The sequence below is a fragment of the Geospiza fortis genome, unplaced genomic scaffold (assembly GCF_000277835.1).
Source record: "Geospiza fortis unplaced genomic scaffold, GeoFor_1.0 scaffold346, whole genome shotgun sequence".
NCBI classification, from domain to species: Eukaryota; Metazoa; Chordata; class Aves; order Passeriformes; family Thraupidae; genus Geospiza; species Geospiza fortis.
Genome location: NW_005054361.1, coordinates 2573951 through 2601369, shown reverse-complemented (window position 1 = coordinate 2601369; position 27419 = coordinate 2573951). Strand labels below are relative to the sequence as shown.

At 43.9% G+C, this 27419-nt stretch overlaps 1 protein-coding gene across 1 annotated transcript; it reads right to left on the bottom strand.

Annotated features, from left to right (window-relative positions):
• Nucleotides 1-9317: 9317 nt before the first annotated feature.
• Nucleotides 9318-26140, bottom strand: LOC102037216 (C-C chemokine receptor type 8-like). The gene is made up of 3 exons (XM_005423975.2): nt 25958-26140; nt 13393-13596; nt 9318-11207 (listed from the first exon to the last, which is right to left on the bottom strand). The coding sequence occupies exon 3, from the start codon at nt 11196-11198 to the stop codon at nt 10143-10145; it is 1056 nt and encodes a 351-aa protein (XP_005424032.1). The 5' UTR covers nt 11199-11207; nt 13393-13596; nt 25958-26140; the 3' UTR covers nt 9318-10142.
• Between the last annotated feature and the right edge of the window lie 1279 nt (nt 26141-27419).

The following is a 27419-nucleotide window of genomic DNA, read 5'->3' as shown; positions in this document are numbered from 1 at the left end:
ATCATTATAAAACAGGATTTATGAATAATATGACCACTTCTCTGCTCCTTATGGAGTCTTTTTCAATTTTATAGCAAGGCTACTTGTTTCAAATTGCACTCTTTTGGCAGCAGCTCTTGACCATTCTCTCTAAGACTGCAGAGTGTTTACCTACAGTATTCCTGAAAATCAGTAAGACTGGCTTGTGCTACAGTTATAGCTGGATTTGTTCATTTCCTAAAAAATTTATTTCAAAAAACCCAGGGATCTATAACCGGATCACATGTGTTAAAGGGAGTATAAAAGAGACTCATAAAGCTGTTTCAGAAAGAGTGCCGAAGCACTCAGGAAGAGGGATGTGATGGCTGGAATCACATAAGGGAAGGGACTGTGTAGATTTTGCTGTAAGTACAGACAGAAAACCATTGAAAACTTTCAAGCCTGAGTAGAAAGTGCCTTCCCTACAGTGACACAGTGGATAACAGGGAGACCCAAGACACATTTCCATTCTATTCCATCTCCCTCTGTGTTGCTGTCTGAATTTGAAATTCTTTTTTACAGCTCAGGACATGTCTTCCTACACAATGTACAGGCTGCTAACTCAGAAGTCTTGTTTGCATGTTTCATCTTTTATGAGCTGCTATGCCTGGTAAAGAAATGAACTGGCTTTCAGGATCCAAAATCCTGCCTAAAGAACTTCATTTTCACTGCCTGATGAAAAGGAAGGGTGTCACCTGGAGAAGGGGCTTGGCTTTTAAGGGAGAAACTCCTTTGGAATCCACTGTCCAGGGTCTTCGCGTGGGTGTAATCTCCTGAGAATAGTAGAGGTAGTCCTTGACTTCTTCTCCCCCTGTCTTGAGAAACTGGGGCTTCCTTCTGCCTTGCTCAGAGTCTTTCTGGAGTTACCAAACTCCAATTAGTTTTAGGAAAGATCACAGGAGAAATCTTTCTTGGAAGACCTCTGTCCTATTTCCATAACCTGGGTGGTAAACAGCAGTTTTGAGTTTGGCATAATGGGTTTGGTGGATGCTTGTGGTGGTGAATGAATCACTCCTGACCAACCAGGGTATTTTAACTTGAAGACAAAAGCATGGTTTTGCACATATTGTTTGGAAAGAATTTTAATTCTTTGTGCCCCCAATCTAGGTGCTTAGACTGAAGACAAGTGGACAAGTGTTTTCAGGCTGCCTGAGCCCCCGTTGCTCCAACCCTTGAAAATCAGGAATGGTCTCTTTCCAAAATGGTAATGCAAATAATCTGAAAGTTCAAAAAGTTTGAGCAAGATTAAAATACAGGAGAAAAAAAGAAGACAAATTCAAAGGAAAGGCAACATTTCATATCAGGCACTTAATTTTAAGCACCTGTGACTACATATTGACCTGTAGCCAAATTACTATCCTCTTATAGAGGATAGAGCCTGTTACAAAAGACAGAACCCCCTGAAAATGTCTTTTTCAGCCATGTTGAGACTCTGAAGAAATCTAGAGGAAAGAAATTGTGTTTATTGGTCTAGAAAGCATGGCCTGTGAGAAGTGATTGCAAAAGGACTAGAGGATCTCTCAGACTTAATTTCTATGATTTTAGTCATAGTATCTTTCCTGTATGGGTTTAATAGGCTTTATAAACATTAACTAATTCATATAACTTCCTAAGAGATAGAAGCAGAGGAAGCAGTGGGAGAAAAGTCTCCCAGAGTCAGAGACATTGCCAGGAGAAGATTGCCATTTAAAATTAGGTTCTCCCTCTCCATTAAAAATTAGAATGAACAGTAAGAAAAGAGTACAGAAACTTCGGTATGCTAATCCATTGAAATTCTAGAAATAGGGAAGTACTGCTTGACCAAAGGGAAGAATCAAAAAAGAATGAAGGACATCTGCAACAAAACTGTCTTACTTTATCTGGAGCTTTCTACAAGTTGTCACAACAGCACCACTGAGAGAACTAAAGCAGAGGAATCAAACCATGATGCTTATATTATTCCATCAGTTACCGAATGTAAGAGAAAACTAGCTTTTTGTGACTATAATACAATGTTATGGGCATACTGAAGTCAGGCTGTGGGGATATACTTAAAGGCACTGAAATAATTTTCCTTTTTTTCTTGAAGAAGTATCTTTTCCTGTGGAGGGAAAGCGATGCTGGAGACAGGTCACTAATGGCAAAAATATTGGTAATATTACCAACCAGATTACCTAAATAGAAATTACTGGTCTTCAGCTATATGCCAGTTGGACTGTAGCAAAGATAAGAGATGGCCTTGCAGTTCATCTAATTTTCTAGGCTTTCCATGGAAGGAAAAATGCTGACTTCAGTCCTTGTGTCAAAGCCTGTTCAGGAATTTCAGGCCAAGCTGGACAGCATGAGGGAAGGTGCATACTGAGGGAGTTTTCCAATGTGTTTCAGCCATTTTTTATTATTAAATTGAATGAAGCAGATCTTTTGTGCTAAAAGAGGAATCCAATAAATATCTTGATGAGACCTGTGCTGCAGACTCCTCTCGAGCATCCTCACCCACAGCAGCTTGCATCGGACATTTTGCTGACTGTCTTCGAGTTTACAGGGATGGGCATGTGGCAAATTTGGTTGAGCACAAGGAGGAGCACAGAGCAGGCCTTTGCAAGGTCTGTTAGTAGGGAATTCTTTCCCAACTCCTTCAAACTGGAAGGTGTAGGCTGCAGGAATCATCTCTCCCACCCTTAGTTGGTTGTTGGCTAGCTAATCCGAGGGCTCCTTCTCTAGTCAAGGGACAGAGGTAGGTATTTGCAGAGCGTGGCAAGCTGTTTTAAGCTACTCCACCTTAGACTGGCATGAGTCACCTGAGGTAGGGAGCTCTCTTTAATGATACAAACAGCCTTAGGCGACAAGTTCAGGGTAGACAGCCAGCCTGTGCATTGATAAAACTTTCAGGTAACTTGAATGAATACTTCAGGGTTTTTGGTGATGAGAAACCATTTATTTTGGAAAAACATTGAGTCAAATATTTTTGTTCTGCTGTTCCTTGGGGCCAAGGTGATAATGCTGATAATGCTGGTGTAAGCCTGATAATGCTGTCTACTCCCATTGCTGAAGAGGAATAGATCAAAGGTAGGTCTAAAGACCAGTCCAAGTGGTGATGCACCCAGAGGCTGGAACATGTTTGTTATGGCACTATGAAAACTGTACTCTGCTCATGCCCATGAAAACTGCATGTGCTGCCTATCATGGCACAGAAGTAAGGCTGCAAAGCCTCATGGTGGTGTTCGCAGGGGTCCCAGGACAAGGAAAGAGACGAGAATCTTGACTCCATGTTTCAGAAGGCTGATTTATTATTTTATTATATATATTATATTAAAAGAAAATTATATATTAAAGCTATACTAAAAGAATAGAAGAAAGGATTTCATCAGAAGGCTAGCAAGGAAAGGAATGGAATGATAATAAAATCTTGTGACTGACCAGAGAGTCCGAGACAGCTAGACTGTGATTACCCATTAATTAAAACAACCACATGATTAGCCATGTGATTAGCCATTAATTAAAAACAATCAAAGATGCAACTGTTGCATTCCACAGTGGCAGATAATAATTGTTTACATTTTGTTTCTGAGGCCTCTCAGCTTCTCAGGAGAAAAGATCCTAGGAAAAGGATTTTTCATAAAATATGTCTGTGACAAGCATATGCCAGCATTTGTGAGCTTTAAAACTGTGTTTTGGTGGTGGGGGTGGGTAGGAACATAAAAGGAAAACAATTTCTATTGGTGGCTTATGCAAGTTGCCATTAGCTGCTCAGGTGTCACAGTACTTCCTTACAGCTTTGGGGCACTTCACAGAGCCTTGGAGGAGTAAGACCTGGCAACAGAGATGTAAGTAAACTCAGAGTTTTATATATTCTTAAGATAGTCTGCATTACTCACAGAAGAATGATACAAGGATGTATCACTGCAATCTGCCCTTCAGGTTGACCTCTCCTCACAAACATTGAGGTGCTCAGTCCCCCACTGCAATGCTTGGCTCAGTTTACAGAAGGCACCCTCCCAGCTGAGGGACTGGTTATTTGGGGTTCTCTTTATTGCTCTTCACTACAGTGCAGGAGCAGGCCCTATTTAATGCATATTATCCAGGCCTCTCTTGAGCTGCAGAATTCTGCTTTTCTCTCATGATCGTGTCTCTGGTTCTGTCAGGCTAACCTCTGAGTCCTTCACAGATATTACTGTATTTGCCTTAGCACATTTATGAGATGAAGCAGTACAATTATGTCCATTTTGCCAGCACCCACTAATTTGTGGAACCTGGTTTGTAAAGTGCTTTTCTCCAAAGTACTGTGCTGGAGCAGGGTTCTTATCTGTTGCAGCTGCTGGTTCTTGATGTTCACATTGATTCTTGGAACATGAGGATCACAACAGCAGAGGCTATCTATGAAGATCTTAGTGTGAGTGGAAAGGGAAGGTGCTTAATTTGTGTGCTAGAATTAGTCACTCTGGGGTGAGTAGGATAAAATCATCTCTAAGTGTCTCACTCCCTTGATGAAACTTGTGCCTGTCCTGTGATAGGCCTGCAGATTCCAGTATTATTTTGTGGCACAGGACTTGGCATCTCTGAAATGCAAGCCTTCCCTGATTTTGCTTCTCAGGTATCTGCAGGACTGATCAGTGAAATGGAACCTGAAAGACACAAATGGCGCCAAATAGTCTGCAGTCTTCTCAGAGACTAGCCTCATACTCCTGTGCACCTACGTGGGAGACCCTGCTGTGTTCCTGAGAAAACTCCCATGGACAGTCCAGCAGCGTGAAGCCAGCTTGGTACGCACACTACACCAACTTACACACATAATGAATCTGATGTCAGTCATCTTCTGGCATATTTTGTTTATGGCTGGAGACATCACTTCCTTTGTAACTTCTATAGAGAAAACAGAAGAATACACAGGACTTCAGATAAATCATCAAATCTTTTTTCACAGTCCACAGCAAACTAACCATGCACAGAGTCTGTGGTACTAGAGACTTCAAATTCTTCTCCATCCTCAGCAAAAGAGGATGACTGTGATATTTTCTGTACTGTGGTAGATTGTATCCTCTTTATATATATATTTTTATTTCAAGACAGTACTAATTGCTGTCTCATAATGGGAAGCAATGGAAGAGGTAGCTTACAGCTTTGTCACAAGGGAGATATTTCACACCTGCAGTCAGTTGAATGGTTCTAGATAGGCTGTTTGTGCCACTGTGCAAAACAGTCCCAGCAAGACTGACAGGAAGACAAGTCCATCTGTATTTGTAAAGCTCTCAGATCACATTGCAGGAGTTGTTTTACATTTAGCACATGCAAACTAATTTGTCATTCTTCTTGGAAAGATTGTGTAAGCATTAAGATGAAAGCAAACCACAAATAAGTGACGAAAATAACTTCAACGAAAACCTGTGTAAGATAATTTAAAGAAAAACTGATACTTCTGCCTCAGTTGTACTGAAGTATGCTGAGATAAACACCTACATAAACACCTACATCAATCCGAGGAAAAAAAACATTTTCATTGCCTAAAGTGTACTTGGTTTCACCTGAAATCTCAAAACCTATCACTGGCCTGTTTGTTTGGGGAGTTAACCTTGTACGCTGGTGCTCCATTTTACAAAACTTCATCAAGTGACACTATTTTCAATAGTATTGGATATTCAAGAAGTTCACTGTCTATTACTGTTTTTCACACTGTCCAGGGACCATTTCTTATCTCCTAGTTGTTCATATGTTAAAATGCATTAAACGTTAAATGCTTTCAAGTGCTCACCACTGGCACGTCCAACTTCCCTCCCTCCACACATTTCACTGAAAAGACTTTCAGGGAAGTCTAAGCCACTGCATCCTTTGTTTTTTTAATCTGAAATCAGGGAGTCTCTCTTGAGGTATAACCTAACATTTTCTCTGCCTGAGATAGAAGCTTAAAAAAATTAGGGCCAAAGGTTCTGGACATGAGCCACAACCTGGAGGATCTGTGTCAGAACATTGTGACAAGTGAAAACAGTTTGTCAGCTACCTTGAGAATCAGTGTGAAGGAAGAGAACAGGTTGAGTCACTAGGGGGAGAGACTGGACTGGCCAGCTGACACTGCAGTGCACTGAGATGGATGAGGGAGGACACCTGATTCTCTTCTTCAGGCCAAGAGAAGGAAAGGAACTGCTGACAGAGAAAGAGAGAGAGCCAGCAGCTGGGCACAGGAGTCATCTAAGGGCCCCCGGAGTGGTGAGCAGACCTCTGAGATTTTGGGGTTCTTAAAGAAAATTATTGTTAGGCACACTTCGGAACTCAGTGGCATTCTGAGGTCATTTCAGCAGAAATTGCAAACCACAGAAAGTTTTGTATCTCACTTCTGGGTTAATTTATTAATGCATTTGGGGTTTGCACTGGATAATGTATTTTGGTTATAACATATTTATAATTAAGAAGAGCAGAATCCACACAAGGTATGAGGCAGAAGGTGGTGTGAGGTGTATTTCTGTAGCCAAGCTTCTGGTGTAAGGACTACAAATAGTTGCAGTGTGTGCCCATGAATGAGAAATGTCATTGATTTTAGCTATTCCAATTATCCTTTATAACTGGAAACTAAATAAGAGAAGGAGGTTATACATACCTCTTATCTGGATCTTTTTAACTCTGATGTCAAGCCCCAGAAATATTATGGAATTTCCCAATGAGTGCTGTATCCTGCCACACTGAATTCAATGGTGGTTCTCAAACATGTGGCAGATTTCTCAGAACCCTAATATGGGGAGTGGGCAAAATGGAGGACATCTGAAATTCAGTCTCACACCTTCTTAAGTTTGGGCTATCCAATGGTGAGTCAAGAGAACTGAGGGACACTGTGAAAGCTCTGAACTTGTCAATCATAGGCTGGAGAAAAGCCAGAAGGAATCACAAATAGCACCACAATATGCAGTATATATATGTATTATTTTGCTTTTCTAACTGTCAGTGCTCCTTTGCAGTGCTTTGCACAGTATTAGTATGCTTCCCTTACTGTAAAGGTCTGGGAGATGTTTTTGAGGATGTGCACATTTGGCCAAAAGGCCTTGGAGTAGAGTAAGGTCAGACCTGGGTAAGGTTACAGTGCCACAGGCATCATGCTACAAAAGGACAGACAGAAACATGAGACAGAAAAGTCAGTGACACATGTTAGATGAAAATCAATAGGTAGAAAGTTCAAGCCCTTCAGAACACACACAGAACACAGTTCAGAACCAGGTAGGGAAGTGTCACTAAATGTGAAAAGTGGTATTCAGTAGTTTAACTGTCAATCTGACATCAATGGTTTCAACAGAGCTTGGTCTCTGGAGAAACAATAATTGCTTTGGATGTGCAATATCTCATTAGAAGATCTGTTCTACAAACAGCAATAATTTCCTTATTCCATCCTCTTCTGAACAGTGATCACATTTCCACTAATTTAGTGGAACAAGACTGAGCTATCTATTTCGGCAGATATATTCACAGTATCACACCAAGCCCCAGGAAATCCAGGTGACGTTAAACCTGACTGTTACTTGGTGCTTTTGGAGTGGTATTTGCAGCTGACAACATCTGAGCAAATGAAAACTAACTGATCTGGTTATGAGTTGATTGCAAAATTTCTTTTACCAATTTTGCTGTGTGTCAGAACCTTGAAACTGAGGAAACAGTGAAACTGCTACCCACTTTATTTCAAAATTCTTACACCTGCAGAGAAAAGTAGATTGTTTCTGGCAAGTTTCTGCCTAAAAAAATTGTATAATTGAAGAAATAGCACTACCAGCTCATTATTTTTTATTATCCTGAGAATGTAGTGCTCTTTTCCAGAACTCTTTAGTGCATACAAGTGCAAAAATTTTTGAACATTGTTTAGTGTCTCCATAGATTCTTTCCATCACATATAAGAAGAATAGAATAAAGTCTTGTTGTCCAAACCATTGTAAATAAAATTTCATGTTTAGAGAAGAGGCACAATGCTTCTGGGTGCTCTGCTGTGTACAGGTGCTTTGAGGTGATGCTGGGTGTGTTTGTGTTCTGATAGTTTTTACAACAAAAGGGCCAAAATACCTTCATGTACTATTCCTTTTCACAGCCACATTATACAGAGGAGGAGCCTGCTGAAGGAAAAAGTGTTCTCAGAATCTGCATTCTGCCTCTGTGAGTGATTGGCTGTGCCTGGGCAGAGGATGTGAGGCTTGGATCTACACTCCTGAATTCTTAAACACCAGTCTTTTAAATACAGCAGTGGAAGATAGAGGGGGAGAACTCTTCAGTGAGCCCAGCAAAGCACATTTTTTACTCTTTGGTTAAGGTTTCACATATAATTTGGGCTAAATTCTGCTACTGCACTTACACACACAGAGCATTATTTTAGTAGAAGCTGCACAAAAAAAAAAAAAAAAGAGCAAAACAGAAAGAAACCAGAGTTTGACCCTTGTCTAGTAACCTGGAGAGAATCTTACTGCTCATTGGGAAAGTGCCTGTGGGTGAGGGCTGGTCAGACAACATTTCCATTATCCCTTCTTCTCAAAATATCAGTTAAAGCAATATAAGCTCTGTTGCCTGTCCCTTCCTACAGGGAAAATGATGGTGTCACTGAATATTTTAAACATAAATACTTTCATCCAAACTCCAAAATCTGGCCACAGAGAGAAGATAACCTGACCTGAGATGCTGACCCACATTTCTTTTCAATCATTAAAGCCCCTATGCAGTCCAAAAAACCCCACAGAAATGCACAGAGAGCTTCATTTCTAAACAGCAGTTTTCTGAGAAGTAAAAGAATATAATAATTGAGCGTCAGGGCAAGCCTAGAAATGTTACTCATGCTATCTATAATAAAATAGAAGTATTTTCTATACTATATAGTTATTAGCAAGAATATTTTGGCACCAAGGTGAATTTTTTCCTTTTTTAATTTTTAGAAAGGATAAAAATATGAAATTCTATTTTCAGAAGGAAAGGTAAAATTAGGAAAATATTTAAAATTTTTATTACCTTAAAAAATAAAATCTTTTACAATATCCAGGCTGGGTTTTCCCTGATTTCAGGTGTTCTCTTGATTAACTTTTAAAAATGTGTTTGCAGTAATACTACCTCAATATAAATGATATGTTTTCCCTGTGAATTTTTACTGGGATTTGGAGAAAAAAGCTTCCTTAGCAGAAAAGTGGAGATAAGACTTGTTTTGCTGAAGAGCTTCAGGGTGCCTCTCAATCCCATCAGATGCATTTATGTGATACCCACTCAAAAATATGCAAATTCAGTTTCCTTGTCCTAACCAAGGCTTGTGAGTCAGGCAGACTATCAAGAACCAAGACAAAAAAGGTGTAGCTAATGTTTATTCAAATAAAGCATTTTTTAAATGGCAGAAAATGAAGACATTTGGGAAAAGAGAAGGAGCCTGCTTAGCTACAGATCATTTTTTGATGGTTACATTTAGCAACAAGTGTTGGAGGCACAGAATTGGAGTTCCTACAGCTCCAGAGGGGATGCAGAGCCCCCACCTGCTCTGAGGACAATGTTGTCAAGTGTAGGAGCCTCCACGAGTGACCAGTATAGGAGACACCTGGAGCCATTGCTTTGTTAGTTTTGGAGGCATCACTACCAAAGGCTGCTCTGGGTGACAGCAGTTCCAAGGATTCCAGGGCTGTGCCCCTGGGCCCATCCCACAACAAGCAGGGTGCTGAGCTGAGGGGGTTTTTCCTCTGGGATCTGAGGGAATGGGGAAACTGTGACAGTGTCTGAGGTGATTCCCTCTTTGCCATATGAGGCAATCCCATGCCTGTCCACTTCCCACTTTCCAGAGGGGTGTCACTCACTTGTCCCAGGGATTCAGCGTCCACAAGGTGCAGCATACTTGGGGGTGAGGCAGAAGCGGCGCTTTTGTCAGAGGAGAAAATATATAATAGAGGAAGCAGCCTGCTTGCTGAAGTGTATTAAAGGATCTCTAAAACTTAATTAAAAATTATTCTGTGGCAATGTATGGTCACCATTTCATAAATGCACTGGTTCTCTTGGGAAATTGATGTCACAAGTTCTTGTGTGGCCGGTCACAGCGTATCCCAACAGGAGGCACAGCATACTGCACCTCCCAGGGGATGCTGCACACATGGCATGACCTCCAGGACCACAGCAGACCTTTGGCCAGCCCCTCGCCCCAGCAGAAGGTGGCTCAGGTGTGCTCACAGGACCCCTGCGCTGTCAGACCAGCCAGAGAGCTGGGTGGGTGCCGAAAACGAGTGTCCAGCCCCGGCACCTCCAGCAGGGCTGGAGAGGACACGGCCACAGGACTGAAGGAGTCCTTTGAGATGGGCCTTGAAGGTGACGCCAGCGAAGGCGTAGATGATGGGGTTCAGGCAGCAGTGGATGAAGGAGATGGTTTCTGTCAGCTGCAGGGCCAGAGCTATCTGGGAGCTCGCCTTGCAGTCATTGATCACGTGCAGGCTCTGCAGAGAGTCCAGGAACAGCGCGATGTTGAAAGGAGTCCAGAAAAGGAAGAAGACGATGACGATGATGAAGATCATCTTGATCGCCTTGACCTTGTTTCGGTTTTTGCATTTTTGCAGGTTTTTTAGTATCTGAGTGTAGCAGCAAACGAGGATGCTAAAGGGAATCAAGAGGCCCAGGATATTGGCTGCAAACTGAGAAGCAACCTTCCAGGTATTGTCCCCTGGGGGGTACATGGGGACACACTGCAATGCCTGCTCGACCTCCAGCTCCTGGCTGAACATGATGTTGGGTACAGAAGCCAAGCCAGCCACCAGCCACAGGATCAAGCTGATAATTATGCCACAAGTGGCTGTCCTTATCTTCATGGCATAGACAGCATGGACAATTGCTATGTACCTGTCTACGCTCATGAGGGTTATAAAGAAAATACTGCTATAAAAACCTGTGTAGTAAATGCCAGCCATTATCTTACACATGGCATTGCCAAAAACCCACTGGTCTGAAGCGTAGTGGGCTTGGAAAGGGAGGGGCAAAACGAAGAGGAGATCAGAGGCTGCAAGGTTCGGCAGGCAGATGTCAGTCATTGTTGTCAGCCTTTTCCTGGTCAGGAGAACCCAGAGGACCAAGGAGTTCCCCAGGAGGCAAAAGACAAACACAAGGCAGTAAAGAATTGGCAGAAAGAGGGATTTAAACCTGCGAAAGTTGTTTCCTTCGTTACACGGAGCAGTGTTTTCATCGTACCCATAGTCATATTCTGTTGTGCCAACAAATTGGCTGGTGGGATTCATTTCAGATACCTGTGCAGGAAAGAGAAAAGATTAGAAATGTCTGGCTGTCCTGGCACAGCACTCCCACGGTGGCTTCTGCTTCTGTGTGGGCTGTGTTGAGCCTGTGGGTCAGCCTTCAGGCAGAGGGGGACTACAAAATGCAGTTTTGGTCTCACTGGCTGGATGAGAACAGCTGTGCCACCCAAAGGGCTGCTCTGCAGCCTGCTGATTGCTCCTACACATGTGTAAGTGTGAGCTCTGGGATGCTCTCTGTTTTTCCTAAAACTGCTTTAGTGCCAGTGGATCAGCCCCTCACGATTACAGGGACAGGGAAAATGACAGGGAAAAATTCAGATCTCTGAATAGTCATAGTGATAAAAAAAATACAAATCCTCTATCTGACCTAAGGATCTCAATTTTCTTGTGCTCCCTGGGGTGGGGAAGCTTTTTGCCTGTAGCATAAAGACCCTGATAAAAGTGATTTGCCTGATGAAGCTGTCACCAAGCAGCATAACCCTTTTTTTAGCAGAGCTTATCAGGGCTAGGTACTGGCACAGAGTGCAGAGACATGCAAGCTACTTTTCCATGGGTGGGTGCAGGATTGCATGCAAAAAGCTCTGCAGCAACAAGAAGTTCACAAGACTGCACAGCAACACTTGCAGTGCCAAGCTCTGAGCTGCCACCAGCCTCCAGGGCAGCTGGTGATCAGCTTGGCTGAGCCTTTTGCCACAACACAGCAGCTTAGTTCTCCTGCCTGTTCTGTCCAACTTCAGTTTTCTAGTATAGAGAAAACCAAAACATTAGCAGGAGTGGCTCCTCTCTCTCATTTCTGAAGAATTGTAGTGAAGGCAGCCTCAAAATAGTAAAATAATCTGACGTGCTTTCCAAGAGTGAGTCAGTGCTTCAGCCAACCTTTTAATTGTTTCAGATGTCAGTTCATGACCCCTATAAAAGCAGATTGGGTTTCCAGACTTGAGTGTTCACATTTTAAGAAGTGATGGTTCTTTCAAAAGAGTTTGGTTTTTCGCTGCTAAGACATTTGGAAGCTTAGGCTGTGCTGCACCTCTGTTGCACCTGCTTACAGGCTGACCACATCTTGAAAGAGCTTCAAAGACACAGAATTTGATGGAAGGAAGAATAATTTGTAAAAATCATTGCTGTTAAGATGGAGCAATAACATAAATGGAGGTGATTAATTCTATAGAATTGGACTATATGCTCTCCTGAATTAAAGGTTCCTGCCTGGAGATACAAAAAGAGAGAGAACAGTGAAAACTTTTTGTACTGACAGGAAGAAATCACAATTCACCTCTTCTTGCCTGGCTGTGCCACCTGTGGAGGGAACAGAACAATCTGTATGTACAGCCCAGAGGAGTGCCAGTGTCTATCCTCTGCTCCAGGTATGGATGCTGCTCATGCCTCACTGACCTGCCTCAGCTTTCCTTGGGGCACCAGAACTGTTTCAATTGTTAAGTGCAATGCAGGGAAAACTGTTACAAGTACAGCATTCAACCCCACAGAATTCCTTGTTCAGAAATAACAAATAATGAGAGAAAAGCCATGCTGCAACTGCAATTACACATTGACAGTGTAATTCTCTACTATATTGAGCTCTTAGCTGTAGCTAAGACATCTGCATTATTAATTTTAACTTTGTATAAGGCATAAATATTCAAATATTTATGCAGCAACAGATAAAGGTAGAAAATATTTCCTGCTAATGCTTTTGATGTGTGAAACTGATACACTGTGACTGAGTGATGCAGCACTGGCTTCCGCTTCTTAATTGTCTGTTAAGGACTTCTTAAAAGCAGTGCATAGATCCAACTACCAAAACTAAAAAATAGTCAAAAAATAATGAATACTGTGTTATAGCTATATAGATCTACAAACATGTAGATGGATATGTAGAGATACATAAATCAAGATTTGTAGCTAAAAAGCATCCACTTCCAGCAAAATTCAAGTGTTTTCCCTGGGCTGAACAGAGACCGGAGATGCTCTACTTCAGACCACCCTTACACCATTAATGCCTTCAACAGCTCCCAACCAGGCCACAACATTTTCCATTTTCCTCCCTCTCCACATCACTCAGCAGAACAGTCCAACTGAAAAAGCAATTCATGGAAGGCATCAAGGGAGAGGTGGCTGCTGCAGGTCCCCTGGTTGCCGCAGTCAGCCCAGTAATAGCACAGCGAATATGGATGGACTTTACCTCTGATAGCAGGAGGACTCTCCTCTCTCAGATGACCCTGGCCCCCTTCTCCTCGTGCCCTGCTGCCTGGGCTCAGGGCTTTCCAGGAGGTTTACTTGGCTTTCACTTCGTTTGTTCAGAGAGCTGAGATTCTGTGATATGTGGCTGTCGAATGGGCAGCTGCCAGACACAGGATAGGCTTGGGGCAAATAGAAGATTTTGTATCTGTGGTAAACAGGAAAAGAGTGAGGGGGGTATCAGGCACCTTCTGTGAAAAAAAGATCAAATACTTCTCTTCTTTAACACGGTAATGGGTAGCACTCCTTTGAACATGTTTGCTAAGCCCCCCTTCTTCACAACCTCACCTGATTTAAGTGAAAAATTTAAAAGTTCACATGTCTCCATCACAGGAGACACCCTAATAAATTTGCAGCTTTTTACAGAAGCTGATATATAATTTCCAGTTTTAGTTAGCATTATTTTAGTTTTTCATTTTCTTCACTTAGTAACAACTTGTATCCTGCAGTCTGTTTAAATCCCTCCCCATTAAAAACTCATCAGTATTTTGAGCAAAAGAAGAACTCATAGCTACTGATACCACTTAGCCATAATTTTTTAATCAGTTCTTATTTAGTGGGGGTATTTGAGTTTCTTTGCTTGGGTTTTTTCAAGTTTATTTTAGTTACTTGAGGATGGAAAAGGACAAAATATTGAAATAAAGACAGGTTTGATATTTTGTATTTTATTCCGTTGCTTTAAATTACTTATGTTTAGTGGAACACTAAAATTGTACATTGTGGTGCTTTATAAATCAGACAAATTATACACTTTTAATCCATTAATCTCAACAGGCACAATTTTCCTGACTTTTAAGAGCACAGGGAATACCAGAGGTTCACTCAAGAGGTCCCAAACGAGTATGTGGCAGATCCAAAACACAGTTTTTACTGCAGTTATTCACATGTTCTTTGGTTGCAGTTCCAGCCCAAAGTACCTTTACAGGTCACTGATTGTTGCTGCATAAGTGAGTAGTGAAAGAGTCTCAAAGAGAATAAAAAGTAAATACTGCAGGGGGAAAGAAAAAGGAAAGTGAGAAAACAGGCTGGAGGATAAAAAGGAATAAAAACAGGCTGGAGGATAAAAAAGAGGATAAAAAGAAAAGTGAGAAGATAGGCTGGAGGATAAAAAGAGTAATCACATTACCTGTGATTATTTCATAGGTAATGAAGGACCTGGCACTAGTTGGTAGCACAGTCAGAAAACACCTGTCCCATGAAGTATTCAAAATATTAACAGTCACCAGGGCATCATCCTACCTCCAAATAACCAGCTGGTCTTATTACACAAGAGCGACCAGCTCCTCTTATTCTATTTTTTTCAGAACTGATTTTTGAAAATTGTTGCAACAGAGATTTATTTTATTGTATTCTATAGATATTAATTATATTATTAATAATATGTCAATAGCATGTCCTGATGTTATACACACACAGTATGACATAATGTAGCTTTATTCTATTTAGGTTTATTTATATTTGTTTAGAAATCAATAAAGTCAGCTTTCATTATTTCTTAGGAACAAAACATTAATAAATTAAAGAGGCTTCTTCTTTCATCATATGCTTTTTTGCAATAGTTTGGTTGATAAGTTATTAATACATATAAAAAATAGAACAATAATTTGACATGAAACCAATAAAGGAATAAAACATTTCTGCATTTTAAAACATTAGTACATATTCTAAAATTGAAAATATCTTGTATTTTTTCTTGAGTCATTTTCTACTGCACAAATTATGATCTTGCAAAAAGATTTCAGTTCATTCAGAATGCATATTTTTAATTGGGAAATCTCCCAGCTGTGTACTTTTACCAGCCACAATTCTGTACAGTCAGGCAAAGAGAGGCATGAAGCTGGGAGAGGCAGTAGGGGAATGCTCCATGAGTTGGAGAAAACTGGAGCAAGCAAGAAGATGAAGATTACCTAAAAGGTGAGGAAAAGGGCTTGAATTCAAGAGAACAAAAGCAAAAGGAGAAGTGAACAGGCCTGGTGACTGATATGGCTGGAGGGTGGCTGGGCTGGCTGCTGTTCTTTGGGCACACCAAAGCACATGGATAACAGCATGGAGAGTCATAAGGAGAGTGAGGAAAAAATTGTGGTGGTGCCAGTGTTCTGGAGAAAACAGTAGAATTGTGGAGTCTGATGCATCATTTCCAAGAGTAGCTCTGCTGTGCTTTGGGAAGTGATATACAGGTGTGAGTCCCTGGCCCTACCTGGCTTTCAGGAAGGTTTATGTGCCTGCAACTGCTTCTGTGGTGGCTGGAGTTCCTGACACACAGCCAGAACCTGAGCTTTTCTCAGCAGAGAAAGAGAATTCATGAAAGGAGGAAGAGGATGTCATTAGTCAAAAGCAGTGAAAGGAATGGAGTAGAGATGAGTTTAGGAAATGTACTGGTTCTGACTGGCAGGTGCGAGGGTGGATGGGAGGTAAAACCCACAGGGGCGGGCTTGAGAACTGAAGAGAATATAATTATGATGTTGGCTGAAATGGAGAGAATTACAATGATGTAAACTAATAGGAGATGCCTATGCTGGGGGACAGGAAAAACCCACAAACAGATTTTATTCTTCTTTCCATGCTAAGCCCTACTGGCTCTCCTACAGGCAATCCAAGAGGGACATGGGCGGACAGAGCCCTGCTGGGCTGAAGGGCAGTAGAGATAAATAACCACCAGCGTGTTCACAGCCATGGGGTGCTGCAAGATGCAGGTGTGCTGAACTTCCCTTAAAAGCTCAGAGGGAGATAGCTGGTGGAGACAGGAGGAGAGGTACACATTTCCAATTTCCTTCACATCAGCTATGAGCCAAGCTGTAGTGACTTGTATCCTTCCCAACACTTTTTCAGTCTGCGAGTAGCAAACACCAAGCCCTGAGTTACACGGGGGCTACACAGTCAGACCTGAATTTTCTGCCAAGCCAACACACAGCCCCTTGTAGTTCATGTGAGGAGGATAACAAAGAAAATGTGGTAAACCAGCAAGAGTGGTAAGTTAGGAACAGAGAAGATAAAGGTCATCTGCACTCTAAAGTGCCAAACCCTGGCAGAAAGAGGTGCAAGGACTCGATGTGGTAAAGCAAGATCATGGAAAGGATATGTTGGCTTCATACAGACAAGTGGAGACATGACCAGGGGAAAAAGGATTTTCTCACCATAAAAGAGTACAGCCATATGACAGCAATATTTACCCCCTTGGGCTCAAGTGAGTTTGCTGCTGGGGCACTGGGGCTGTGGACCAGGCTTGTTGTGGGAGGAGAAACAGTCAGCTGGTGTAAAATGGTCCTTGGTTAAATGGCTGAAGGGGATGCATGACCCAGGGGTCTCATAGCCTGGGATAGGACAGCAGGCACCAGGCAATGCCCCCCCAGGGCCTCAGGATGTTCCCAAGGTGCTGGATGGGAGCTTAGGAGCAAGTTCTCAAATCTGTTTGTTAAGAACCTAGCCAAAATCCACCCCAGAGCTTCCTCCTCCAGGAGCCCTGACTGCTGCCCTGAGGTGTCCCTCCAGCTCAGTTTTAGCTGGTCCCTAATATCAGGGGTAGTAATACTCTCCAATGGATTTCCTGTGGTAGTAATACTTTCCATGGGATTTCCTGTGGGAAAGAAATACCTTACAGCAAAACAGAGACAACTGGCTGTGGGTATCTCTGGTGCTCCAGCCTAGGGCCATTTTGGGTCCATGCACCCCTCAGTACTGTGAGTACCAGAAGGAGGAACTATATGGCATCACCACTTTGTAAAAAGGCTGGTGCAGGCAGTCCCCATTCAAGTTTAAAAATATAGCAATAATATTGCTGTATGAGGAGCTTTCTGTTTTGTCTGCTTATGTTTCGGCAGTGGCTGACAGGGTCAGCCTGCAGCAGCCACCACAGCCCCAGACAGATGGCAGGGCTGGGGAGTCTCCAGAGTCTGTGTACCACAGCGCTCACACTTCCCTTTCAGCTGCCACCACAGCCATTCCTTTATTTGCACTCAAAGCTGCAGTTTCTGCTGTTTTATCTTCTGTCAGAAGAGCGCTTCAGTGTGAGAAAAACTCCCATGCAACCCTTCATATAGCTGAAGACACTGTCAGCCCAAAAGTGACCAGCACATTGGAGTAATGCAGACTTCCACTCCTCCAAACTACTCAGAGCCCCAGGGTCAGGGAAGTGACGCTTCACTGCAGCCCTGTGTTACATGGAAAGACTGTGACAAATGCTGCAAGCAAAAGGAATCTTGCTGTGAGACAAACAGCATGGCCACATCTCCAGCTCCTACAGCCAGAAACGTTCACTGCAGTGGAGACACTCCATGCACACCAGCTCAGCCTCTGGCATCAGTCCCAGAGGGTTTCCTTATCCTGCCATCCCTGCAGTTCCTCAGCCTGGGGGTAATGGTCAGCTGAGCTGCTGCAAAACCCCTACGCCTGCTCTTGTAAGAACTTCTCCTTCTTCCTGCAGATGGTCTAGATGAATGGAGTTTGAACATAGAAAAGAAACTGTAGTTGCCACAGAAGACACCACCAGCAAGAGCTTGCTTTGGCCTCGGGAGTGCAGGCTACAAACCCTGGTATCGCTTTTGTTGTTCGCCAAGGTGGATGGGAGGCACCTTTCTTGTAGCAGCCACTAGGAAAATATGGCAAAAAAAAGCAGAGTGGGAGAGCCTGCCTGGTAGGGGATTTCCCAAGAAAAGGCTAAGTATTTCCTGGATCTGCTTGCTGTCATAGCATGCAGAAAGTGGAGGCTGTGTTTACCTCAAAGTGATGCTCAGCTTCCACCTGTCTCAGAGCTGTGGTAAGCAGCCAAGTCAGGTGCTGTTATCCAAGAAGATCACTTTCCTCTGCCTTTGCTCAACAGCAAAATAAAATAAGTTTCTTAGTCAAAAGGAGGCCTTTCCCTTTCAGATTCACTCTCAATTTACTTCTCAGAAGCCTTGCTGTCTCATATTGGAAGAGGGAAGAGATTATTTAGTTCAGCGGAGGAAAACAAACAGGATTAACTGCAACAGGAGTTTATAGGATGTTCAGAGATGCTGGGTTGTTCAGCTGAAATGCCTTGCAAAATACCAGCAGCCATCACTGTTAGTGAGAAGAACAATGAGGACAGCTCAGTTTTGCAGGAGAAGGTGGCAGTGAGGGGTCAGGGTGAGCATGCTCTCTGCAGCGTGGGAGCAGCTTGGCAAGTAGTGTTTTGATGACTGTGCCACCCCAGGTTCCTCTACCTGGCCATCTTTCTGTCCCAATAAACTTCTCCTAAGTGTCTCTGCTGCCTGTATGGACCAGCAACTGCCCTTTCCCAATTGCAACACCCTCAGTGAATCCCTTTCACACCTCTTCCTTAGGGCAGCAGGGGTGGGCAAGGGGGACACTGAGCCCTGGATGTCCAGGGCTGGCACTCACCTGTGAGGTACAAGAAGAAATGTCACACAGGAGTTATGTTTTGAGGAATCCTTGCCTGCTTTGGTTATTTTTACAATGTTTGGGTCTATCATCAGCATCAGCTATCAACACATCATCTTAGCATGACCTTAATGAAAATTCATTTCATCAGACCACCGTCAGTGTAGGGGTAAAAATCTATCATATGGCAGAATGGTTCACTTCTTTTTCTTGAGGAGAATAACATATTTGTATGCCCATGCACAAAGGGGGGTGGGGAGTGAGACTTTGTGACCAGGTAAGATTCTGAGTGATGGGTTTTTTAACATGAAAAAAGTGTATTTTTGTTGACTAAAATATCTCTGAAAGTGCCAACTTGTTTGGGGGAATTATTTTCCCCCTTCAAATCAAGAGAAAAATGAAGAACAATTGCAATACTTTATTCTGAGAAGACCCAGACAGAACATTGCCATTTTTCATTTTCAAAAGCGTCATTTTCAAATATAGCATTTTGTTTTATAAATAACCTCTTCTTCTAACCCTTCTTTCTCAAAAACTTCAAAGCTTCAAAAACTTTCCAGTTGAACTAGGATGTGTCTGTTCTGCTGAGAGCTGGCAGAAATTTTTATCTTTCTTCTCAGCTTGATCAGCAAAAAAAAATTGACACCCTCTACTAAAATGTGGATTTGTATTACTGTAACAAAGTGCTTGTGCATGCAGACATGTGCAAATGTGCACCAGAAAAACCTACTGGGCATTGTTCTGGCTCTCTCCCCTGCAGCAGATGCTCAGTGCAATAAAAAACGCTGTGAGCCAGAGAATCCTCCAAAAACTGTTGCTGAGTTTGTGTAGGAGAAGCAGCTGGAGGTGTTTGGTGAGGTCTGGACCAGCCCACTCTGCTCCACTCTCTGCTTTTGGCTGCCAGCACCACAGCCACAAGGATTATGCCTGTGACAGCTGCAGCCTTGCACAATCGTTTGGTTTCACCCTAGCAGAAATCAGTGCATTGCAAAACTCCCAGCACAGTAACTCATTCACGGCAGTGTCAGCAGTGAGGGGAATTTTCTCACCCAGGCGTTACGACAGGGTAATTGTGGGACACAAAGGAGTAAACAGACACATCTCTTGCATATGGAGTCTTTGAGAACAAAAATCTTCTCCATCTGTCCTTTACTTGATGGGTTTTTTTCCTCAGTATGAAGCACTTAGGTTTTTAAACCTTTGCTGTCCCAAATCTTTGGTTCACCAGTGCGCAGGCACTTCTGGGATTTGCATCTGACAGGGCTTTGGCTGAGGGTGGAGAGCAGAGAAGGCTGCAAGCAAGAATCAATTAGAACAGAGAAAGCACAGAAGACAGGGCTGCATGGGACACTGGGTGATCGTGGAGTCTGTGCCCTGTCTTGAAGGCAGGGGCAGTGTCCTACTGTCCCACTGTTACTTTTGCTATGCTCTTGTTCCACCTGTTCCTACAGCTCCTGCTTTCCCCCAGCTTCTCCTGATGAACCATCCTAGTGCTTCTCCAGATTCATTCCTGGTAAATCTGTCTTCATCCAGAACTGTCCTGGTATAATTTGAGCCAGTTATTTACCTTAGCTATGGAGGAACAATTACTTCTAACTATTTTAAAATATTGCAAGACAACATTTTCCTTCAGTCTTAACAGCTCACAATTAATGGTTTTTCCATCTGAAGCTTTCTAAACTGTTAATTGTAGTTTCTGTTCTTCATTGGTGACTGTCCAATTTTTCTTAGTCTTTTTTGCATTGCATTTGCCCCAAACTGGCAAAGCAGACTGGAAGAGTCGTCTGTTTGGGGTAGCTGTTTTCTTCTGCAGTCAGGTAGCACTGATGATTCACAGTTCTTTCGTGCTGGATTTCAGCACCCAGATGCTTTCCCCAGAAGTGCTGCTCTCCCCAGAAGTGCTGCCTTCCCCTGAAGTGCTGCCTTCCCCATGCTGTGTCTGTGGCCTCAGCTGACCCTGCCCATGGGGAGAAGTGGTCACTTGTCTTTAATGCACTGCAGCCCATTGCTGCCAGGCTTTCCATCTGTCAAGGGCAATTTAAGCAGTCATCCTGTCCCCCAGTACATTTGTACCCCTTCCCAATATGATGGCATATGTAAAAGTAGCAAAATCATGCACCAGAGGTTCAGCCAGAGCAGCAAAGTGCAGCAAATGCTGGTTTGTGCAAGGGCAGGCTGCAGTCCTGGATGCAGGATCCTTCTGGGCAGCTCTCATGTCCAGTGGCAACCAGTCAGGAGTTTGTCTGAGCATTTGTGCACCCACATAGAGGCTGTTTGAGGTGCTCAGAAAGCTTGCTAGCACTGAGGAATGGGATACCACTGCTTTGCCAGGTGGCATGAGCCTGTAACTGAGGCTGATTGGACATAGCTGCCTCTTGGCAAATCTGTATCAGCCCCTACTCTTTTTATTTTCCTGCAGCCTGCTAATTCCTTCTAGTGCTTCCCAGCAAGTGTAATTGCACTGACTGGCACATAATTCCTTCTCTGGCATAAACTGATGGATTCTCAAGGGTCTCTGTGCTGACTGGCTGCCCAGAGCTCGCCACCACACTTTGCCACTGGCAGCACTGTCTCGTATTTTCCAAGACCCCCGTTGTTGGAAGGAAGGAATGAATCTGACTCCATGTTCTTAGAAGGCTAATTTATTATTTTATGATACTATGTTATGTAAAAGAATACTAAACTAAACTATACTAAAGAATACAGAAAGGATACCTACAGAAGTCTAGAAGATAATACTGAAAAACTCATGACTCTCTCCTCCAGAGTCCGACACAACTTGGCCATCACTGGCCAATAAGTAAAAACAATTCACATGTTGGATAAACAATCTCCAACCACATTCCAAAGCAGCAAAACAAAGGAGAAGCAAATGAGATAATATTGTATTCCTTTTTCTCCGGGGCTTCTCAGCTTTCCGGGAGCAAAATCCTGGGCAAGGAGATTTTTCAGAAAATATGATGGTGACAGGCTGGCTCAGAGCAAAGGTGGCCACCACCACCACTGCTGGGTGGCCCTGCACCAGTAGCACCCAGTTGCAGAATGGCTGTGCCACTTCTGCCTCTCAAGTGGCCTCAGACCATGCCAGGCCAGTGGCTGTGAGGGGCCAAGAGGCCTCAGGGCGGGAAACTCCCCATGTGGGTACCAGGGCCCATGTCTGTCTCCATTTATGCTGCGGGAGCCTGCTCTGGAAGAAACTCCTGATGATGATCAGATTTTTCAAGGAAAAAGGTAAAACACATGAAATCATGCTCCTAAAATGGGGAAGTCTGTGTAGTTTAAAACTGGGTTGATAACTCAGGAGCCCTGGATTCAAACCTGCACCCTGCCACTGGCAGGCTTCTCTCAGCACAAAAGCCTCATGCACTGAAATGTGATCATCTGACATTTCCCATCTTGACCACGGTGGCTACAATCTCAAATCTGTGTGGCATTGTCAGGCCTCTGCCCTGGCCAGGGGCACAAAAAGAGGCTTTGTTGGGGTAGCACACACCTAAGCTGCTGCAGTATGAGCAGAGGTGTGAGGAGAGCTTGGCAACACCACTGATAAATCCTTATCTGAGTCGCTGGTAAACAGGAAGCTGATGAACAGCTTTACTATTTTTCTTAGTTTTGTAGGTTCTTTTGGTCTGATTTTCATAGCTATTCTTCTTCGCTTACTTCATCTCAGGAAACACATTTTTTCTGCCAACTCTCACAGGAAATGTGCAAGATACCAAGTGCTGAAAACCTCAAGGTTCGCTCAGCCCCTCTCTACAAGAGGTGATGAGTCAAAGGGCCTGGCAACATCAGAATGTCTTTGGCAAAAGCTGGAAGTGTAAGGGTCCAGGTCACAATGATAAACATAAGGCTAAAAGAGTTTGACAATGCAGAATGCAGACACTTACTCACTTTTGTGCTGTGTTCAACCTGTGGGGGCTTTTCGCCAAATCAGGGAGAGAATCTCAAACCTTTCTGGCCAAGACATCCAGGGGCAAAGGTCTCTAGGGAGGGGTGGCACCAGGCTCATGGGAACTCCTTTTCCACACCAAAGACCCACCCACACCAGGCATGCCCACCATCCACACCACTGCAAGCAAGAAAACAAGCACAAATTCTGATGTGCTGGATTCATGAGCCAGAGCATGGTGGGGGAGAGGGAAGGCCCTTGCTCTCAGGGTCCAGACACACCATGAGCAAGCAGGGCAGACTGTTCTACTCTGCATCAGATACCCCTGTCTTGTCTTAAGCTGATGGCAGCAGTGCAGGTAAAAAACCTGCAGGGATCAGTGCTCGCCATGTTTAAACTCTCTCCTGATCCTGCATGAGAGAACAAGCAAATAATGAAGCCCCTGCTGCTTACAGGGAGCCATGTCAAGGCTTGCCAGCAGCAGCCTGGGGCTGCAAATGTGACTTTGGCTGACCATGCACTGACAGAAAGGACTTTGCTTTTTGCATTTACCTTCTTACCTGCTCCTCACCACAGCAGCGAGGAAGATCCCTTAAGCTAGACAGGGTAAAACAGATTCTCACCACCTACCTCACCACCTACACCATCCTCCTCTCCTGTGGGCTGGGGATGGTCATGCACAGCCCTATGAAGATAATAGATACAGCCTAAAATGTTCAAAAAATAACAAATCCAGCAAGAAGCTGGGTTGAAAGACAGAAGGACGAGTCACTTTCCGGTATGCAGATGTGTGGGTAAGGTTTCCTTTTTGATATCAAACTGCAGTTTTATTTTTTTTCTGGTGTGAGTTTCAAATGAGTGGGATAAAGCAGAAGAACTTTTCCACTGCATAGATAAAATCTCATTTTTCCTTTTACAAAACACAGTTTGGTTTTTTTTTTTTTGCTGACTCTTCTGATAAGCTCAAATAATTCCAAGGACCAATAATTCAAGATGTCCTACATTGTAAGTTGGTGGGCAGGAGAGTAAAAGGTCAAAAGTTTCATTGACCTTTTGAAGGTCTTTCTGAGCAGGACGTAACTCAAGACCAGACCTAATTCATAGACAAGAAAAATGATAATGTGTCCATATTTCTTGGACAGAGCAAAGGACATCTGAGAAATCCTAAAGTGAAGAGTTGAATAACAGTGCTGGGTGCTGTTAGAAGAAAAAGAAGGCTCTTGATTTAATCTCAAATGATGCTCAACACAAACAAAGAAATAGTGGTTTGGATGTTTAAGTTTCCTTAATCCAAAATGCTGTCTGCTTGCTTTATCTTTATTCTATCAAATATGTGCAAAGTGAGTGATTCCAAACTTGGAAAACTCTTTAAAGAAAACTCTTCAGCTTTCTTTAAAGAAGGGCCCAGCATGAGGTGAGCACCCCAGTTGAGGGCAGTCAGCACTGGGAAACCTTTGTACCTCACTTTGTCAGTGATAGTTACCATAAGCTGGGATAAAGTAAGCTTGTCTTTTTAACTATTTAGGACTTTTATCAGCAAAACAGGTCTGAAAATGGAACAAACTAACTCTTGTTTGTTCCTGCTGTGCCTCATTTCAGCTTGGAAAATCTAAAGCAAATTTAAAACAGAAGTTCTTCTCTGTAACATAATAAAATACAATCTCAGTCCAGGGCAACAAAGTGAGAACACATTATTTAAAAAAAAAAAAAAGACACAACATTTTGGGGTTTTCTTTGCTCTTTGAAATGTGGTAAGACATCAATCAGCAGCTGACCACATAAACCAAGGGAGGTTAACATTTAATGTACATCCCAGTAAGGCATGCTATTCAAGAGTATGAGTGTGCTCCCATTGTGATTTCATTAATGCTCTTGCCATTTAGGTTGGTATAAAACACACCTCTTTGCACAAAAGAAGGAAGTGACTGCTCAGGAAAATTACACATTGGTCTCCAGACTCTCTAGAACCCTGTGACAAAATAGCATCATTAAATCACTGGGATTGTTAAAAACTCAGCCCTGGAAATATCTGCAAGTCTGACATCCAGTCTTGCTTTTAATACAAAGTTGTTTTTTGGTTAAATTTATGTCTAGAATTCTAAGCTGTGGTCTGTCTTAAGGTGTTGGTGGCTAACAAGATCACACAAATGGCCTTCAGGTGTTACACAACCGTATCAGAAATAGCATTCAGCACCCTCCATCCTGATGATCCCAAGGGTGTTTGGTGATCCTCCAAGAAACTCTTTGAGGAAAAAAAAATCACACAACCAATTCAAAAATAATGGAGAAAGCTCGAAGGGATTTGGGATTCAGAGAGGTTGGTCTAGCAAAACAGCCATAGCTCCAGTTAGCACAGCTCCAGCTTCAGCGTGGCTGTGCTGTCCTGAAGCATTCCAAGGGGCACAGCAGGGAGCTCTGCCTGCTCTGGTTGAAAATCAATCTTATTCAAAAAGCAAGGGCATCCAATCTTCCAGGAAACAGAAAGTTTTCAGCAGCATCAGCAACGTGACTGACTCACTGTGCGGTGCAGTGAGCCCACAGGCTCTGGGGACGAAGCAGCTGGGCAGGCAGCTGCTTCCTACTGCTGCCCTGACGTCCCACTGTGGCTCCTTCGTGGCCACCGAGTGCACATTGCACTGCAAGGAGGAGGCTTACCTGTGCTGTGACAACAGAGGGCAGGGAATTGCTACATGCAGAGAGAAAATCGTGCCTGCCATAAAAAGCAGCCAACTCTGCTAGCTGTGAGGAACACACAGGTCTTACGCTTCACTTGAAGTGTTTTCAGAGAACTACACAGGAGAGAAAACATCAGCCCTTTGGCCATTACCAAAGTGTGAACACACAGCTGAAAACCTGAGCTGAAAGCATCCCCAGCATGCTTGTGTTTCACATCCTGGCACAGACACTACAGGGACTGGATCACCAAAGGTGAGAAGGTGCTGCAGAGCTGACAGATGAACCAGCCTATCCAGAGCCATGGGTGCAAAAATACAGGAATCAGCCAGGGAAGAAGAAGAAGAAGTGACCAACCTTCAACATAGCCTCTTCCAAGACAGTGCAAAGCCAGCTGCAGGAGCAGCAATTAGTCTTCCCAGAGTCCAAAGAAACAACAGAGGAGCGTCAGAAAGAAAACAACAGGCTGTCCTAAAGATAAAATACTGCCACTGGTCAGCCCCCTTGTAGCAAAGTGCCAGGATTTGGGAAAGCTTTCCTCAGTGCTTGGTCGGTAAAACAAATTGCCATGCCTTGGATCATTACCTACCTCTCAGCTTGGCTTTGCTTCAGTGCCTTCCTCCTCCTCCTCCTCCTCCTCCTCAGCCGACAGCGTGCGCTCTAGCAGGACCGTGCAGGAGCCCGTGAGGGAGCAGCTTTCAGTGCTGTGGTGTGCTCAGCAGTTGCTGCCTCCTGAGGCTGTAGGGATGCCCAGATGGAGCTGGAAGCTGGCATGGGGACAGCACTGGCTGCCTTTGGGCATTGAGGTTCCCCCCCTAAGCAAATAGTCAGACATAGTCCAGTTTTCTGGGAAGAGTGTTTCTGTATGTGAGCTGCTGTCTCCCTGGCTATGCAGCTGTTACCCAGCTTCTCTGTCTCTAATTGTGAATGTGGTCCTAGAGTGCCTACAGATTTCATGGTACATGATTAAAACGGGCAAAATACTCCATGTTGGAGCAATGCCAGAGTAGGAAGCACGGTGTGAGTTCCTCAGTTCAGACAGCTATGTGTTAGGGGTTTTTACATTTGCACAGCCTCATTCCCTGTGTCACATCTACTCTGAGCAGTCCTTTCATCTCTGCTGGACCCCACCACAGGACATCAGGGGCAGCCTGGAGCACAGGATGGCAAGGGCTATAAAGGTACTCAGGGAAGAGCCAAAGGAGGAATACAGACAGCTGTATGGCACCTGTTCTGGGGCTCACCAGCCCACGGCAAAATGCAGCCTGGTGCTGTCTCTGCTGCCCACAGCCCTCCAGCAAAGGACATCTCCACAACACAGGGTGACAGTCCATTGAGTGCAGCGGTTCCTGTGCCAGCCCCTCACTCCTGCATGCCGCTGCTTGTCTGTCTTCCCTAGCACGGGTTCAGCAATGGAGCACAAGCCTGTGGCATGCTGAGGGGAGATCCAGGGAGGCCACAGGTAGCCAGGGACAGGGCAGAATGGTCAGTGCAGCACTGAGAAGGAAATGAAATGCAGGCAATGAGGATGAACATCTTGCCAAACTTCTTTTTTTGTGCCCTCAGATGCTCCAGTGTCTCTTCCTCTTCTGCTGCACCACACTGACCCAAGGAATCAAGCTCTGCTACCTCCATTGCCAGCTGGGTGTGCAGCTGTAATTCTGCAACTAGCTAACCCTTAACTTTACCTGCTGTAAGCAGAGAGCGGGATCTGGGCCCCCAGCATGTGGCTGGTTCTCCTTTGTGCAAAGCCAGTTTGGCTGTGTGCCACAGCTGCCACTTTTGGCATGGCCACATCTGCCACTTTTGGCATGTGCACAAGCAGCTGTGCAGCTGTCTGCCTCTGCAGACCTGGGGGCAGGACTCCACAAGCCTTTTGCTCTGCTACCAGCTCTTGTCAGTTCCTCCTCACATGCCCTCCAGAAAACAGGGCAAAACCACCAAAACACACATAATTTCTCCCACTACCCTGTAGTTCTCCAAATCTGTATGGGCAAAGTACTGTGAGGACCAGACCTGCTCATCAGAGGACAGGGAACCTGCACCAGGTC

Excerpts from the sequence above, each read along its gene's own strand:
- LOC102037216 (XM_005423975.2), bottom strand. The coding sequence starts at position 11,198 with ATGAATCCCACCAGCCAATTTGTTGGCACAACAGAATATGACTATGGG.